A 14,982-nucleotide genomic window follows, 5' to 3' on the forward strand; every position below is an offset into this window, starting at 1 on the left:
ACCTATCAATAACTCAATAAAAAAAAAAAAAAAGAAATAGCCTTGTTGAGGTCCAAATGTTTTAAGCAAAACAGAAGAGGAGAGCACATTTATGGCAAATAGCAAGGATTGTACAGGGAGTTCTGTTAAAATCAATACAACTGGACATAATCTCAAGGACTGGTATCCCTGTCCATATCTTCTTCATCATATCATACCTACAGCCTCAATGCCATGAGCCACATTACTGTGGCAACCAGACACAAGATCCCTATTAACTTTTCCTTCTAAGAAAAGTTTATGCTACACATCTCCAGTTGAGAGACAAAAATCACACATATGATTAAAATAGCCCATTTGATTATCTATTTACATATCCTCCATTTCTCTGTACCTACAGTAAAAGTAACCACTAATCTAAAAGGATTTGTAATGTCAAATCTTAAAAAAGATAGCAATCAGCAGTAAAAATTCTGACTACTTTTTTATTCATGAATAAAATTATTGGTTGTGTGTCCAATATTCCAGTGTTTCCCTTAACTAAGAAAGCTGCTTGCGTTTCTGCAAAGAGTCTCTGTTCACATCTAGTTTTTTCTCAGCCAAGTCGGATGGCCTCCAAGAGAGCTGCTGATACTGAGATTTGTTTGGGTAAAGGCTTCCAGCTCAAAAAAGTGGTACGCTTGTAAGGGTGTGGAAGAACTTCTTTTTCTGGAAATACCCTGGCTTCCAACCAATCAATCCTCTCTTCTGATGCAGATTTTCTATGCCCTACACTTTTCTTCTTCATATCAGCTCGACACCTTTCCAAATAAACATCTCTGTGCAGTGACACTGCAGAGCTGAGCATTCTCCCAAACAGAGGGGAGAAATCCTGCTGCCTCCCTTCACACAATGTGCTTGCGCTCCAGGCACGTCAGGTACACACACAAGATGAAATGACTTTACAGAAAATTAACACCACCACTTGCAGCTTGGATAAGACCTCTTTTTCCGTGTCAACTGCTGGGAAAGCCAGCAGAGCACAGACTTACTGGAGAAGAGACAGGGGTCTGGACACAGGATATGGTCATGCAAACAAAGGGAGGAAGCCAGCAAGGAAGAAGCACAATGAGATGTTTAGACAACCTGTTCTTGCACTTATTTTGTTGGGTAAGAGTTAAATTTCAGGATTCTCCAGTTCTAAAGTTTTTTCCCCAAATAAGAAAAATATTTACAATGGAAAGAACATGTCCATTCTCTAGAAAGTAGAATTATATCTGAAGCTGAATAAATTTTCTTTTTTTTCAAAAATATGTTCACAGATACGTATTAAAAAAGTAAAAAGGGGGCCGTCCCGTGGCCAAGTGGTTAAGTTCGTGCGCTCTGCTTTGGTGGCCCAGGGTTTTACCACTTTGAATCCTGGGCGCGGACACGGCACTGCTCATCAGGCCATGCTGAGGCAGTATCCCACATGCCACAACTAGAAGGACCCACAACTAAAAATACACAACTACGTACCAGGGGTTTTGGGGAGAAAAAGGAAAAATAAAATCTTAAAAAAAAAAAAAAGTGAAAAAGACTGGAATGCAATATTATATAACAAAAGATAACAGTGCTTATCTCTCTTGGTGATGATTAAATGTTAATTATTGTCGTCTAAAACTGTCTAAATTTTCTACAATGAACATAAATTATTTTTGTAATAAGAAAAAACCCAAGACCGAAGGATATGCCAATAATCATGAAATAATATAATGAATCTATTGGTATAAATACTCAAATGCACTTGTAGTTGATTAGGGACTGTAATATGGGGAGAACTGGCTTGTTCTTTCTGCCTAGAATACTATTAAAATTTGTTTATATGTCCTAACATACACCATTTGAGGAGAGGGTAAGGAGAAGGTAGTTCTTGAGGTGGTGGCATCACAGACGCAGGGAAATACCCCTGAAAGTAAGCAGGTTGACGAGTCAGATATTGACTGTATTTGATATTCATTGTGTCCACATCCTTTTAGATATTAAAATCCAAGCTCAATGGGAAAGTGACTTCCAAGTTTACAGCTTTGGTTACTTTCTAACATGAGCTATTTTTGGCTATAGGCACTTGCCTTTCCTAAGAATTAGTCACGTTACATGGAGACAGTTGGGGGCAGGGTCCACTTGAATGAGTGACTCATAAGTTTTCTACAGCTAAGACAAAAATTCTTTCCAACAACACAAGAGCAGGGAATACTTGAACCCTCATGGAAGTATACACAAAAGACAACAAAGCCAGGTGCTTTACAAATGGAAAAGTCAATTAACAACTTTGCAGTATGATCTACATTCAGAAATGGCAATACGTGTTGGTCAAAGTTAAAGTAATAAAAAAAAAATTTCCGTTCCAGCTCACAGCTTTTCGTGAGTAACTTCCTAGCTATATACCACTATGAATCACTCTAAAAGCACACATACTCTAGAGTGTCAACAAGTTAATTCAGGGCACAAATTCAATGGCACAAAGTCTGACTGCTTGGTGAAATAAACTTCAATATGCACGGTGAGGAGATCCAGTTTAGTCAGTTCCAGGGCATTTATTTCTCTTCCCTGTTTCTCAGCTTCTAATCATTTCAGAGTTCACAAATGTCCTTCCTAGAGAAAGGAAGTGAAATTCAAACCAATCGATTTAGTTCCTTGTTAGGATTTCTGGTCAAAGTGAGTGGGAAGTGAAAACAAAAATGAGGTTTTGGTGTTTCCCACTGATTTTAATTATCCTTGTTAACCTTGTTCCCACTATCACGTACAGATGAAAACTAGAACTCTAACATTTGGGAGGAAAATGAGTCTTAGGATTTTAGAAGCTTTCTTAATCCATCTGTCAGAGAGGTCTCCTTGGGATAATCAACAGGTCACTGAATGTTTAGGAATCATGAAGAACAATTTTGAGTCACTGAGTTTCTGGTAATCACAAAGGATTTGGGAGACTCAAAATGTAGCTACAAGGTTCTAAATGTTTGAAAGACCAATAGCCTCTCAGTTATAAGTGGTTCCCTCCTGCTCTGCTCAGATATATCAGACCTTAGACACTTTTGGCCAATTTGAAAGACTGACTTCAAAGGATCATTCTATTTGGAACACTGTATAAAACCATTGTGGACTGCTCTGTTTTTGACTTTGACTATTATGAAGAACAGGTGAAGTATTTAACAATCCATGGGGGAAAAGGCCTGATTTGTAGCGTTTGCCAATTTCCTTGGTGTAAATTTTCCCACCATAGTCAATTTTAATCCACCAGCTTGACATCACTGAATGATAAATTGGGAAGAGACGAGTAGAAGCACACCACTGTATAACACTTCTACCATACAATAGATGTGAATAACCTTAAGAGCACAGATAATAGTAAAATGTAGTAAAATGATTATGAAGTGATGAAGTTTGAGTATTTATGACATTAAACCTTTGTTTTTAATCTAAGTTACATTTTATTTAAATATAATAAAATAATAATATATTATTACTATAATATATTATTAATATATTAATAGCTGCCCCCCAAGAGGTGGTATGGACTAGCTTCAGCACACTACTTAAAGTGGCCCTAAGACTTACCAAGAACACATGCTCAAATATCTGCGTAGGGCTATCCATCTGACCAAGGATCACTATCATTTCATTATCTATAAATTCCTTGAATTCTCGCAAGTTGCACACCATTTGCATTTCCAACTCAGTTCGTATCTGAAACAAAGATGGCATATTGTACTAATCTCTGTAAAGTCCCACTATACTTTCAATCATTCAGCATTTCTAGCCCCCCATCTAGCCTTGGAACAATGAAGCCTCAAGGTCTCTTACCTCTTTGGATGTAATATTCTCCAAATCCTTTTGCATCATAATCTCCCTTAATTTGGTTTTTATTAGCCTTTCTGTTCGCTCACGTTCAGTTGGTCTGAGGAGAGAAATGGTGATTTTTCTTAGGCAGAAACTTGACTAAGTTAATGAATATGTCATTTGATTATGTTTCCAAATTGGCAGGCCTCCTATTACACTAAAATTTATATTCTGGAGGCGTGACAAAACGAAAATTCTATTTTAAAATGTCTCTTTTCAGAATGTATAGAATGCAAACATGTAGAAATTATTACTTGAAGAGGCATACATGTCTAAAGGCCCTAAAATATATTCATGTATATAGATCCGTGAAGGAATAAAGGCAAAAATAGGCTATACTGAGTGTAATACTTTAAGGAAGGATCATTTCCATACTTGCCCATCAAGTACCCCTGAGTACTACTTGCTGAGTGAGAATACTAAGCTGGGTAGACCAGTGGTGTGAGCTACCACGAAACTGGTTCTTCTGTAGCTTGAAATGCCACCCGATGCTAATCATTTATTCCTATGGTTCTAGAAAACAGTAAAGAAGGAAGAGTGATTTCTGTCTTCTTCGATGAGGCAAATTCTCTTCCAAAATGGGTTTCAAGGATTAACTACCTGGAGTACTTCCATCCAAAATGCTTTCTTGTTCACAAAAGCTCTCACAGTAACTCTGTGAAATTCTTATCCCCATTTTACAGATAAAGGAAATAAACAGCTGAAAGGTTAAATGACATGCCAATGATTACATTCATTGGCAGGAGAACCAGAACTTTCAGCCCAGCCTAACACTCTACCTGCAGGATTAGGTTGCTTCCTTTAGTCTTCTGACTGTCTTAAAAATAAAATTACCCTTGGAACTTTAATATGAAGTCAAATTAGGAAGCCGACTATCCAGTTACTAGAAAAGTATTGGTCCAATGTAACTGGATGCTTCTCACTAAAAGCATTTTATTTCATATTATGCAGAACTTGAGTGAGGCTGACAGCACTTTCTGTCTCATCTTTCCCTCCTACCTACTCAAGAAAGGTATCTGCTCTGTACCTCCTTATTTGGAGATGGAAATTGACTAAGCCTTCAGGCATTCTGCCTGCCCTTGCTGCCTACAGCTTTATCACGGGCTGCAAAAATAGCTTCAGTAATCTCTAAAGATGGATGCTCTGACCCTACAACCTTGAGGCTCCCCACCACTTGGGCTCTTAGTTGCTCATGAACCCTGCAGAATACAGCTAATACCTGTGACATTTCCCTGTCAATCAGCCAAGGCCTCCCTGCCTTGACTAGGATTGAAATTCTTAACCATGTCTATGGTTATGGTAGAAAGTTATACATTTGGTAACGTATAGAAAGATAGCTAATGGTAGAAAGTGATCATTTTAGCCTTCTATTAAAAAGAAATAATGGTAAAAACAAATTTAGCACCTGTGGGCATGGGTTAGATTCTCTAGTTTAGCAATCTTTTTTTCCCAATTCTTCACACTTGTTTGAGGCAGAGTGTTTTTCTTTTTTTTTTTTTTTGAGGAAGATTAGCCCTGAGCTAACATCTGCTGGCAATCCTCCTCTTTTTGCTGAGGAAGGCTGGCCCTGAGCTAACATCCGTGCCCATCTTCTTCTACTTTATACGTGGGGTGCCTACCATAGCATGGCTTGCCACACGGTGCCATGTCGGCACCCGGGATCCGAACCAGTGAACCCTGGGCCGCCAAAGCAGAACGTGCGCACTTAACCCGAGCCACCTGGCTGTCCCGAGGCAGAGTGCTTTGAGAGCAGACACATCTGGATTTTAATCCCAGCCCTGCTACTTACTAGTGACCTTGGACAAATTCCTTTCCTTCTCTGAGTCTGTTTCCTTTTCTTTAAATTGAGGACAGTAATAATATCTGCCTCATGAAGTTCTTAAGAGAATAACATGAGATGCCACGTATGCAGTGCCTGGCACAGCATCTGACATACACCGGAGACACCGTACATGTATGTTCCCTTCTCCCCCTTCCTTGGATTTCAAAATAGAAACTTTACTCACAGTAGAGCACTTAGGCCCATTTTGGCACACATTTTCACTGTATTCTCAGCATTCTTTTTTAGGCTTTTCTAGTCAGCTCAGTAAGGAGAAGGTAACAGAAAAAGCATTACAACACAAACACACTCTCTCCCTAGATTTCACTAGAGAAAAAGTTAGAAAATACATAAAAACACAAAGAAAATAAAAATCATGGAAAATCTATCAGAGATAATCATTCATACTCCGACCTACAGGTTTCAGTCTCTTTTTCTATGAACAGACATTTGTTCATTAAGTATACCTGAAAATTAGGGTTATATCGTATATACCAAGAACTAAAATTTGATGAGTCTCTATCATGTTCCAGGAACTACATTTTACATTATTATTCTTGCTTGGAGATATAGATAGATAGCGGACAATTTCATTTTTTTTTCTTTTTTTGTGCTGTAATTTCCAAATTTTCTCTAATAAAATTGTTTTAAACATGAGAAGGGTTTTCTTTCTCTCATGTAAGTCTGGTTCAGTATGTCCTTTTTTTTGTTTTTTTTTGGTAAGGAAGATTGTTGCTGAGCCAATCTTCCTCTATTTTTTATGTGGGATGCCACCACAGCATAGCTTGATAAGTTGTGTGTAGGTCTGTGCCCAGGATCTGAACCGGCAAACTCTGGGCTGCCGAAGCAGAGTATGCAAACTTAACCACTATACCACCAGGCCAGCCCCAGAACGTCCATTTTGGGCCAGATAAGACATCCATTCCTCTCATACCCATCAACCAGCTGTAAAGCATGAAATCAGTAACATTTCCAAAGATTCTGAAAGCCAGACTAATCCTTATCTTTTTAATTACTGTGGGATCTTGAAAGGACTCAAGCTACTAGTACCAATTGGTCTCAGTATCAATAACACCCTATGCAAAAAGCTTCTACTGCCTTTTTGACTGTTCTGTTCACACAATTCTTGGAAATTTCACCTTTTCTAGTAAAAAGGATTTATCACACTATTATCTAAATTAAGCCTCTTTTTTTTTAATTGAGGTAACATTGGTTTATAACGTTGTATAGATTTCCGGTGAACATCATTACGATTCAACTTCTGTATACACTACACTGTGTTCACTACCAAAAGTCTAGTTGTCATCTGTCATCGTAAACGAAGTCTTTTTTAAAAACAACTTGTGAACTGTTCTGGACTTGAGGACTCTGAAAGTCAAGGTTTGTAAGGTCAGATAGTAAGTAGCTATTCTTCTTTCCCAGCTGTAGAATACCTTGGAAGTGCAGAAAGATCAATTCAGGGCAAAATAAACATCCTGATTAATTTCCAAAGCAGGAACTAAGTGTGTGAAAAAAAAAAATTCCAAAATAGTCACATAAGTTTCAACACATAGACCTAAAAAGGAAATAAACATTAGCTCCACCTTAGGCCTTTATCCAACTCACAGCACACCAGGGAGATTTAATAAAGTCTTACTGACAAAGACTTAACAAGGCAAAGGTGGGCTGAGTAAGAAACTTAAATTGTAAAATATTTTTAAAAAAATTTAAGGGGCTGGCCCAGTGGCACAGTGGTTAAGTCCACACACTTTGCTTCGGCAGCCCAGGGTTCGCTGGTTTGGATCCCTGGTGCAGACCTATGCACGGCTTATAAAGCCATGCTGTAGCAGGCGTCCCACATATAAAGTAGAGGAAGATGGGCATGGTTTTATCTGAGGGCTAGTCTTCCTTAGCAAAAAGAGGAGGATTGGCGGCAGATGTTAGATCAGGGCTAATCTTCCTCAAAAAATAAATAAATAAAAATAAAAAATTTGATCGGAAATCAGTTTAAAATTAGCGTAACAACCTTCTTTTAAATTGACTGGAAACATCCTGTTTCCTTAAGTAGCAGAAACATATCCCTCTAAAAGTTTCTCTTTGTCATTAATTTGCTTACCAAATACTTCTTTCACAGATAATGCAAAGGCAGGCTTCAGCCTCCTTTAAGGTTGAATTTCAAATTAGTGGAATCTGAATTGAGATTTTATGGTATTCTAGTTCTTAACTATGGAAGAACTCCATTGTGCCCAAGAGGGAAACTCTTCAGGCCTTTGTAGACAACAGAAAGAATAGGGTTCTTTGTGTGGCAGATGTGTAGTGTAGAAAATGACTAATACCATTGAGTAGGATTAATTCCCCAAGAGGAGAGATTAGGGAAGAACATGCTGCTTATGATCCCCTAGGACACAAGAGAGAGGACTTCCACAATCCTCAGCAAATGGACTTACATGGCTGTGAAGAGAGCTGGAGAGTCAGGCCGGTGGGACTGCACATCCTGCATAGCATTCCATTCATTGACTGAGGATTGATCTGAGTTGATATGGCTCTCGTAATAACTCACCCAGGTGAGAAACAGGCTGCCCGGGTAGTAGTTATGCATTCTGGCCACTTCACAAGCCTTGTGTAAACTCTGTAGTGCAGACCTGAAAGATATGCTTGGAAATGAGCACTGTGGAACTGTGAGGGTACCAAAAGGCCAATAATCCATGTGTACCCCAAACTCTTCTAATTTTTAAATCCTCTTTTAAATTTGGCCTCTGGAGAATCTACTCCCTGGAATTCAACTATATTACGTATTCATAGCAATCAACTAGACAATTTCTTGCTGAAAGATATGACACATTATTACAATGCAGGGTAGAGGGGAGCAGGAGAACTGACAATCCACCAGTGAAAAACAGGTCCAGATGCCTATGGATCTCAGGATTCCATATTTGGAACCATGCTGTGGCTATGCTGTATCACTAGAGAACTAAAGATCTCAACCATTTACTATATAAAGATTTGTTTCCTTTGGCACAGAATCATGTTACAGCATACACCCTCTATGACTCTTAGAGGCTCCACAAAGATCACACAGATAGCTGTCCCTAAGCCTTGAGGACATGTCCTTTAATGTCCAGGAAGCACTGATCTAATGACGTTTATCACTCTTGCTGCCTTAGTCTCCCAGTCTTTTAAAACCATTTATTCATACACTTGAGCTACTTTCTAAGAACAGCTCTGGTTATTCTGAGCCTAATTAAATCTCTGACTCTGAACTCAGGAACCCAAGAAGGGTAAACAAAACTGAAAAGTACCTTTTTGGTTATATACTTTGGAAAAGCTAAAGGCAGAAATGCTAGGAAGTTAGTTACACAAGAGCAGGGATCTTTCTATGTTTTGTTTACTGATGTATCTCAAGTGCCTAAAAGAATCCTAGTTCAAAGGAAGAGCACAGAGTGTATTTGTTGAATGAAATGCCCTATTAGCTATAAACTACTCTTTCTCTCCTAAGGGAAAAGGACAAGAGGAGAGAATTCTGTGGCCAATCTGTTTATATCTTTTTCTTAAAAATGCCTCATTATTTTTTTTCTCTTATAACAAAAGTGGTCATTGCTTACTTTAGAAAATTTAAGGATCTCAGGTAAAAGGAAGAAACATCCTATAATCTGACCATCCAGAAATAATCACTGCTAAGGTTTTAGTACAGATCTTTCCAGTCTTTTTGTCTATATGTAGATCTATAATAAAGATATGACCATATCGTGCATACCATTTTAACTTGCTCTTGTCATTAGCATCTTTCCCTGTCAATAAATATTCTTCAACTAGGTAATCTGTAATGGTTGAATAATATTTAGTAACATGGATGTACCACAATTTAAATGATTCTTATTTTTCAGACATTTAAACTGTTTTCCATTTTTTGCTGCTATTAGAACACTGACAAACATTCTTATAGTTAGATTTTTGCACACACCCATGATTATTACCTTAGGAGAAATTTTTAGTAGAATTACTAGGTCAAAGGGCATGCAAAATGATAAAGCATATTGGCAAATCATTCACAGAAAGGTTACTCTAGTTTATTCTCCCACCAATAGTACATGACAGTGTCTGTTCCTTGAGTCTTTGTCAACCCTGTGTAATGTAAATTAAAAAATAAAATTGTTAGGGGCTGGCCCGGTGATGTAGTGGTTAAGTTCGTGTGCTCCGCTTTGGTGGCCTGGGGTTCATGGGTTGGGATCCCAGGTGCGGACCTATACACTGCTCATCAAGCCATGCTGCGGCCGTGTCCCATATACAAAATAGAGGAAACTGGCACAGATGTTAGCTTGGGGCCAATCTTCCTTACCAAAAAAATAAATAAATAAATTTAAAAAATAAAAAAAAGAGATAAAATAAAATCATTATCAATTTGATAAGGGAGAACCATGCCAGTCTCTTTTTATTAGGGAAACAAATTTTTCCTTAAAAACTAAGTTATGGAATCTTTTAAAATGCTTTCTATTACTCAAAGTAAGCCACGGTCTCAGAGAAGTCAGTCAAATTCTCAGAGAACTCTCAGTGAATTTCAGTTTCACTACACAGATTCAAAGGTAAGGGCCAACTTAGGGCAATGTACAAGATACTCAACGCATGTTTTCTTCATCCGGGAAACACATGCTTCAAAAGCATATGCCACAAGTGTCTGGTGCAAGTGCCCTAAAATTCACTCCAGTCTTAGCCGCCTCAGATCCTTCAGCTGCACAAAGGAGTGGGAGGCTGCAGTAACCACCTTCCTGTGAAGGAAACACCTGGTCTAAATGCAGCTTTGATCCATACATTATGTATTCTTTTCCCTCTGACTTTCAGTTCACTACTACCCATGTGGTACATGAAGAAAAAGTTTATTCTGCAATAAGCTAACAGAGCTAGGACTACTCAGTCTACTTTAGAACATTAAAGCTTGATCTAAGTATTACTTGAATCTTCACTGTCTTAAGAATTAAGACTGTTTTCTACTCCTTCCCAAAATATAACTGAAAACACTGTCATTTATGGGACTTACGCTGTTCAGTTTTACTTGGTGCCTGAGAATAGACAGGTCAGTTACTTTTAACTGAGCCGTAGTCAAAGGAGGTCATAAGTTTTCCACGAGAAATTTATCTGTGAAATATGCCCTAAATCTAAAAATCTGGTCTAAAACACATGACTTGAAACTTTGTCTTACCTCAATTACTCTGCACGAAAGGACAAGACTGTTAATTGTTCAGCTGACTGTTTCAGGACCCCACCCACCTCAAGCCTATCAATCTTGTTATTCAGGGATAAACCATCTCCCTGGAGTCCTTCTCTGGCTCCTTTATTTCTGGTTAGGCTTGCATTCTGTCCTTTCTGCTCCTCCTGGGAACTTCCTTTATGGAACAGGCAACTGAACAAGGAACTCAAATTCAAATCTCTGACTGAGGGATGGACTTGGAATCTTAAAGTCACATCGTTCTCTGGTTATATTAGATCATTTTTCTAGATAATCTAGAACAAGAGAATGAGAATACAGTCTGTTTAAATGGAAGAGATACTCTCAGGCCAGTTATGTTACCTCATAACTCCAAAACCTCCAAAACCTCAGTTTTCTCATCCATAATAAGGAGCCAATAATACTATTTTGGGGAGTTGGTGTCACGATGAGATGTAACCCACGCAAAGCACTAGGCACTATGCCTGACACACATGGTAAGCAACCCAAAAGTGTCAGTATACCAGCTGACAGTTATTAACAACTACAATGTTTTTTCTGGGCTTTATTTGCATTATGCACATAGTCGCCAGCAATTTAAATGGGAACTACCTATTACTGTAACTCTAGCAATGCTAACCCCGATTACCTTAAGAAATTGAAAGTAACGCTTGGTGGCATTGTGATGTTCTAGACTTGGCTCTAGACTGCTACTGACTAACTTGGTCAAAGTCTTCCTATAAAACTCAATTCCAGCTGGCAATCTGATCCATCAGGTATCTTCCAGAGTCTGAGAACACCTCTGAATTTCACTTGTTCATCAATGCTCAAGGGTCTTCCATTGTAATAATTTGAAAATTGAACTTCTAGGTCATCTTTAACTATGATGGCCAAACAAACAGATCACACAAAATCCTATACACATAAACAGATCGTACAGCATTTTCAAAGAGAACTGTACCATTTCAAATACTACTTTTTATAAAATATTGCTCGAATAGCATTAAAAAAAATTTCATAGAGATATTAAAAGTCCTCTTACCACATTGCCTGCACAGATACAGGTTTGAATATGTGGACTCTGTTATCTGTTGATACACTGAACCCTCTAAAGAAAAAAGAGATTGAGACAAAAATCCACAAATGAGAGGTTATTTCAGTTATGAGTTTTCAAGGTCATTTCCCAGGCTAGCAACTGTTGGCTCTGTAGAGGGAACCATCAGGCACTTTATATAGAAGTTAACTAGAGTATAGGACTTGACTAAAAAGCTTCAACAAATTGTCTGATTTTATCTACCAAGCAAAATGAATAGATTCTCACATTGGAGTCAAGGAATTATGTAGTTTCCCAGCTGTAGCTAGGGACAAACTGTTCTGCTGTATATTTCTATTTGGAAGTCTTATGGGTTCTTAGTAAACCTGACCCTGGTTTTATAAACTGGAGGAAACATCTTAGTCTCTTGGGGACACATTCTAAAAACACCAGGAGGTGGGGGTGGAGGGTCACTGGAAGGAACTGGCACGGGAAAGGGGTTATACTGTAGGCTGACAGCTGGCAGAGGCAGCAAGAGGTTATTTGAAACAGAACATATCATCCTCTGGGAGAGCATTGCAACAGTCCCACATGCTCAGATTAAAGAGTGAGCCAACAAACTAGCTCTTCTTTGTTTGGATTCTTACCATAGTCAGCCTAGAAGAACAAAAGTGAGAGGCTCTGGCAAGTTGTATTTTCATTCCACTTTACAAAACAGGAGTTTAAAAGGACTCATTGAGCTGCTGACATGACAGTTCAGTTGGGCACACTGGGCCTTCATTCAGCTGAATGAATCGGCACTAAGATGGAACCCCACCACTTGGCCTTCTCTAGGAGAGTAAAAAGGGAAAGCTCTTACCCATCACCATCCAAATGAATTAGGGTGTCACTCCAGAGAGGCAGGACTAAGCCCATGGTACAAGTGCTACTGCAAGACAAGAAACAGTTCGTCAGTTACTCCCTGTTACTCTAGGAAGCAGTTCTTTGTTTGTTAACTCTTTCAACACAAAGGATAAGGCCTAAGCTCTAAGTTTTGCCGTAAGTGTTAGAGAGGGGAAATTTCTGTCATATTATTATTATTATTTTTGAGGAAGATTAGCCCTGAGCTAACAGCTGCCGCCAATCCTCCTCTTTTTGCTGAGGAAGACTGGCCCTGAGCTCACATCTGTGCCCATCTTCCTCTACTTTATATGTGGGATGCCTGCCACAGCATGGCTTGCCAAGTGGTGCCATGTCTGCACCCGGGATCCAAACCGGCGAACCCCGGGCAAGTGGAACGTGCGCACTTAACCACTGTGCCTCTGGGCCGGCCCTGTCATAATATTATTAATCCAATGTATGTGCTCAGGAGCTGTTCTCATCAGGTGGTTAGTTAGGTCCTCATACATTTAACAAAGAAAAGTTATTGACTGAATTCCCTGTATTGCCAACGGCCACTGTCCAAGCTGCTGATTTGTGGCTGGCAGGTCTCAGCCCAAGGTCACAGCACCCAACTCAACTCCAAGAATTACTTCTAATTCCAAGAACAATTGCTGGTTGTGGAAGACCTCTGAATATGTGATTTGCTCAATTCTAATTCTGAGGTTTACAGAGATTTATTGAACACCACAACACACTCACTAGTCTAAAAGGGAAAGGAAATTACAATAGGTAAAAAAGTAATTGTTAGTGGCTTGTGATCAAGTTAGAGAGACAAATTAGACACAACACAACTGAAATAAATCAAACAGTACTTAATAACTGTGCACTGAACTAGCACTGCTGAGGTACAGCATGAACAGGATTGTCAACAACCAATCAAAGGGTAGCCCCAGTATGGCATATTAAAATACTATTTAAATCACACACTGTCCCAGGGAGGAAATTAGCTCTAAGTTAATGCAACAGGTTGGGATAGGAAGCCATGGACTCGCAACTGTGTCTCTATCACACCACTTATCTGGACAACTGTAACCTACCCAGACCTTTGCCGCTTTCTTTCCTCAGGGCTGCCATAAACAATTTTTCCCCTACATCCAGTCTTCCAAAGGCTCCTACACCCTCTCCCTGCCAATATATTGGGAAAAGCAGCATGGCATAGCAGAAAGAACCCTGGAGGTGGGAGGTGAGCAGCGAAGTACACAGTTAAGAGCTGCGGCTCTGGAGTCACATGGGCTTTGGAACCTGGGTTCTGGCACTAACTGTACAATTTTGGGCAACTTATGTAATTGCTTTGTGCTCCGGTTTCCTCATCTGCAAAAGTGGGATAAAAATACATTCTTTGGGGCCAGCCCTGAGGCCTAGTGGTTGGGTTTGGTGTGTTCCACTTCAGTGGCCTGGATTTGCAGGTTTGGATCCCGGGTGTGTACCATGCTGTGGCGGCAACCCTGATACAAAATAGATGAAGACTGGCCTGGCGTTAGCTCAAGGCGAATCTTCCTCAAGCAAAAAGAGGAAGACTGGCAACAGATGTTAGCTCAGGGTGGATCTTCCTCAGCAAAAAAAACCAAAAACCAAAAACTCCAACTTTCTTTATTGGGCTGTTTTGAAGATTAAATTAGTTAACACATCCAAAAATGTGTACAACAGTGCCTAAAACATAATAACACTACTTACCCTTATAGGGTGATCATAAAAATTTAAAATATTTAAAGTGAAACTATATATATGAATGTATTGTCATGTAAAACAAATGTTGAATATGAATCTGCAGTGGGCACTCTAATATGACTGAAAGTGATTTTGGCGGGGAGGATATTACAAAAATGCATTAAAAACAACATGAGGAACACCAAGCTTTCACTGTTGGAGTCACTGCAGGGCTAACGAAGGCCATTCCCTCGTTGGGCTGTGTCTGATACTTCACACTGCATGTGCTGGCCTGTGCTACTCAATACTCCACTAGTGATTCCAGAGTTCAGGAGATTCAAGTCAAGAGTGGAACAGCTTATGGACATTGGGACCCTGGGCCTGAACTCCAGATGCACAGTTCATGCCAGGGCCTGGGAGGGAGCAAGATAGCTCCACCACTATTTCTGTTGAGTAGATGAGGTGAGTACAAGGAAAACTTGAAAATGGCTTCCCATTTTCAAATAATAATGGGGTTATTTTTCGAGCAGTTTTTTTTCTTTTTAGAGA

At 39.3% G+C, this 14,982-nt stretch overlaps 1 protein-coding gene across 8 annotated transcripts in view; it reads right to left on the bottom strand.

Moving 5' to 3' along the window:
• The window catches only part of SSH2 (slingshot protein phosphatase 2), a 241,628-nt gene that overhangs the window by 33,450 nt on the left and 193,196 nt on the right, over window positions 1-14,982 (bottom strand). For 4 of the 8 annotated variants that reach the window (XM_023651642.2, NM_001309236.2, XM_023651644.2 and 1 more), the window contains 5 exon segments: window positions 12,725-12,793; window positions 11,875-11,940; window positions 8,080-8,274; window positions 3,799-3,892; window positions 3,553-3,681 (listed from right to left, as the gene is read on the bottom strand). In XM_023651642.2, coding sequence (XP_023507410.1) covers window positions 3,553-3,681; window positions 3,799-3,892; window positions 8,080-8,274; window positions 11,875-11,940; window positions 12,725-12,793 — 553 coding nt within the window. 8 annotated transcript variants of the gene reach the window in all.

Source organism: Equus caballus, chromosome 11 (assembly GCF_041296265.1).
Source record: "Equus caballus isolate H_3958 breed thoroughbred chromosome 11, TB-T2T, whole genome shotgun sequence".
In the NCBI taxonomy this organism is placed as follows: domain Eukaryota; kingdom Metazoa; phylum Chordata; class Mammalia; order Perissodactyla; family Equidae; genus Equus; species Equus caballus.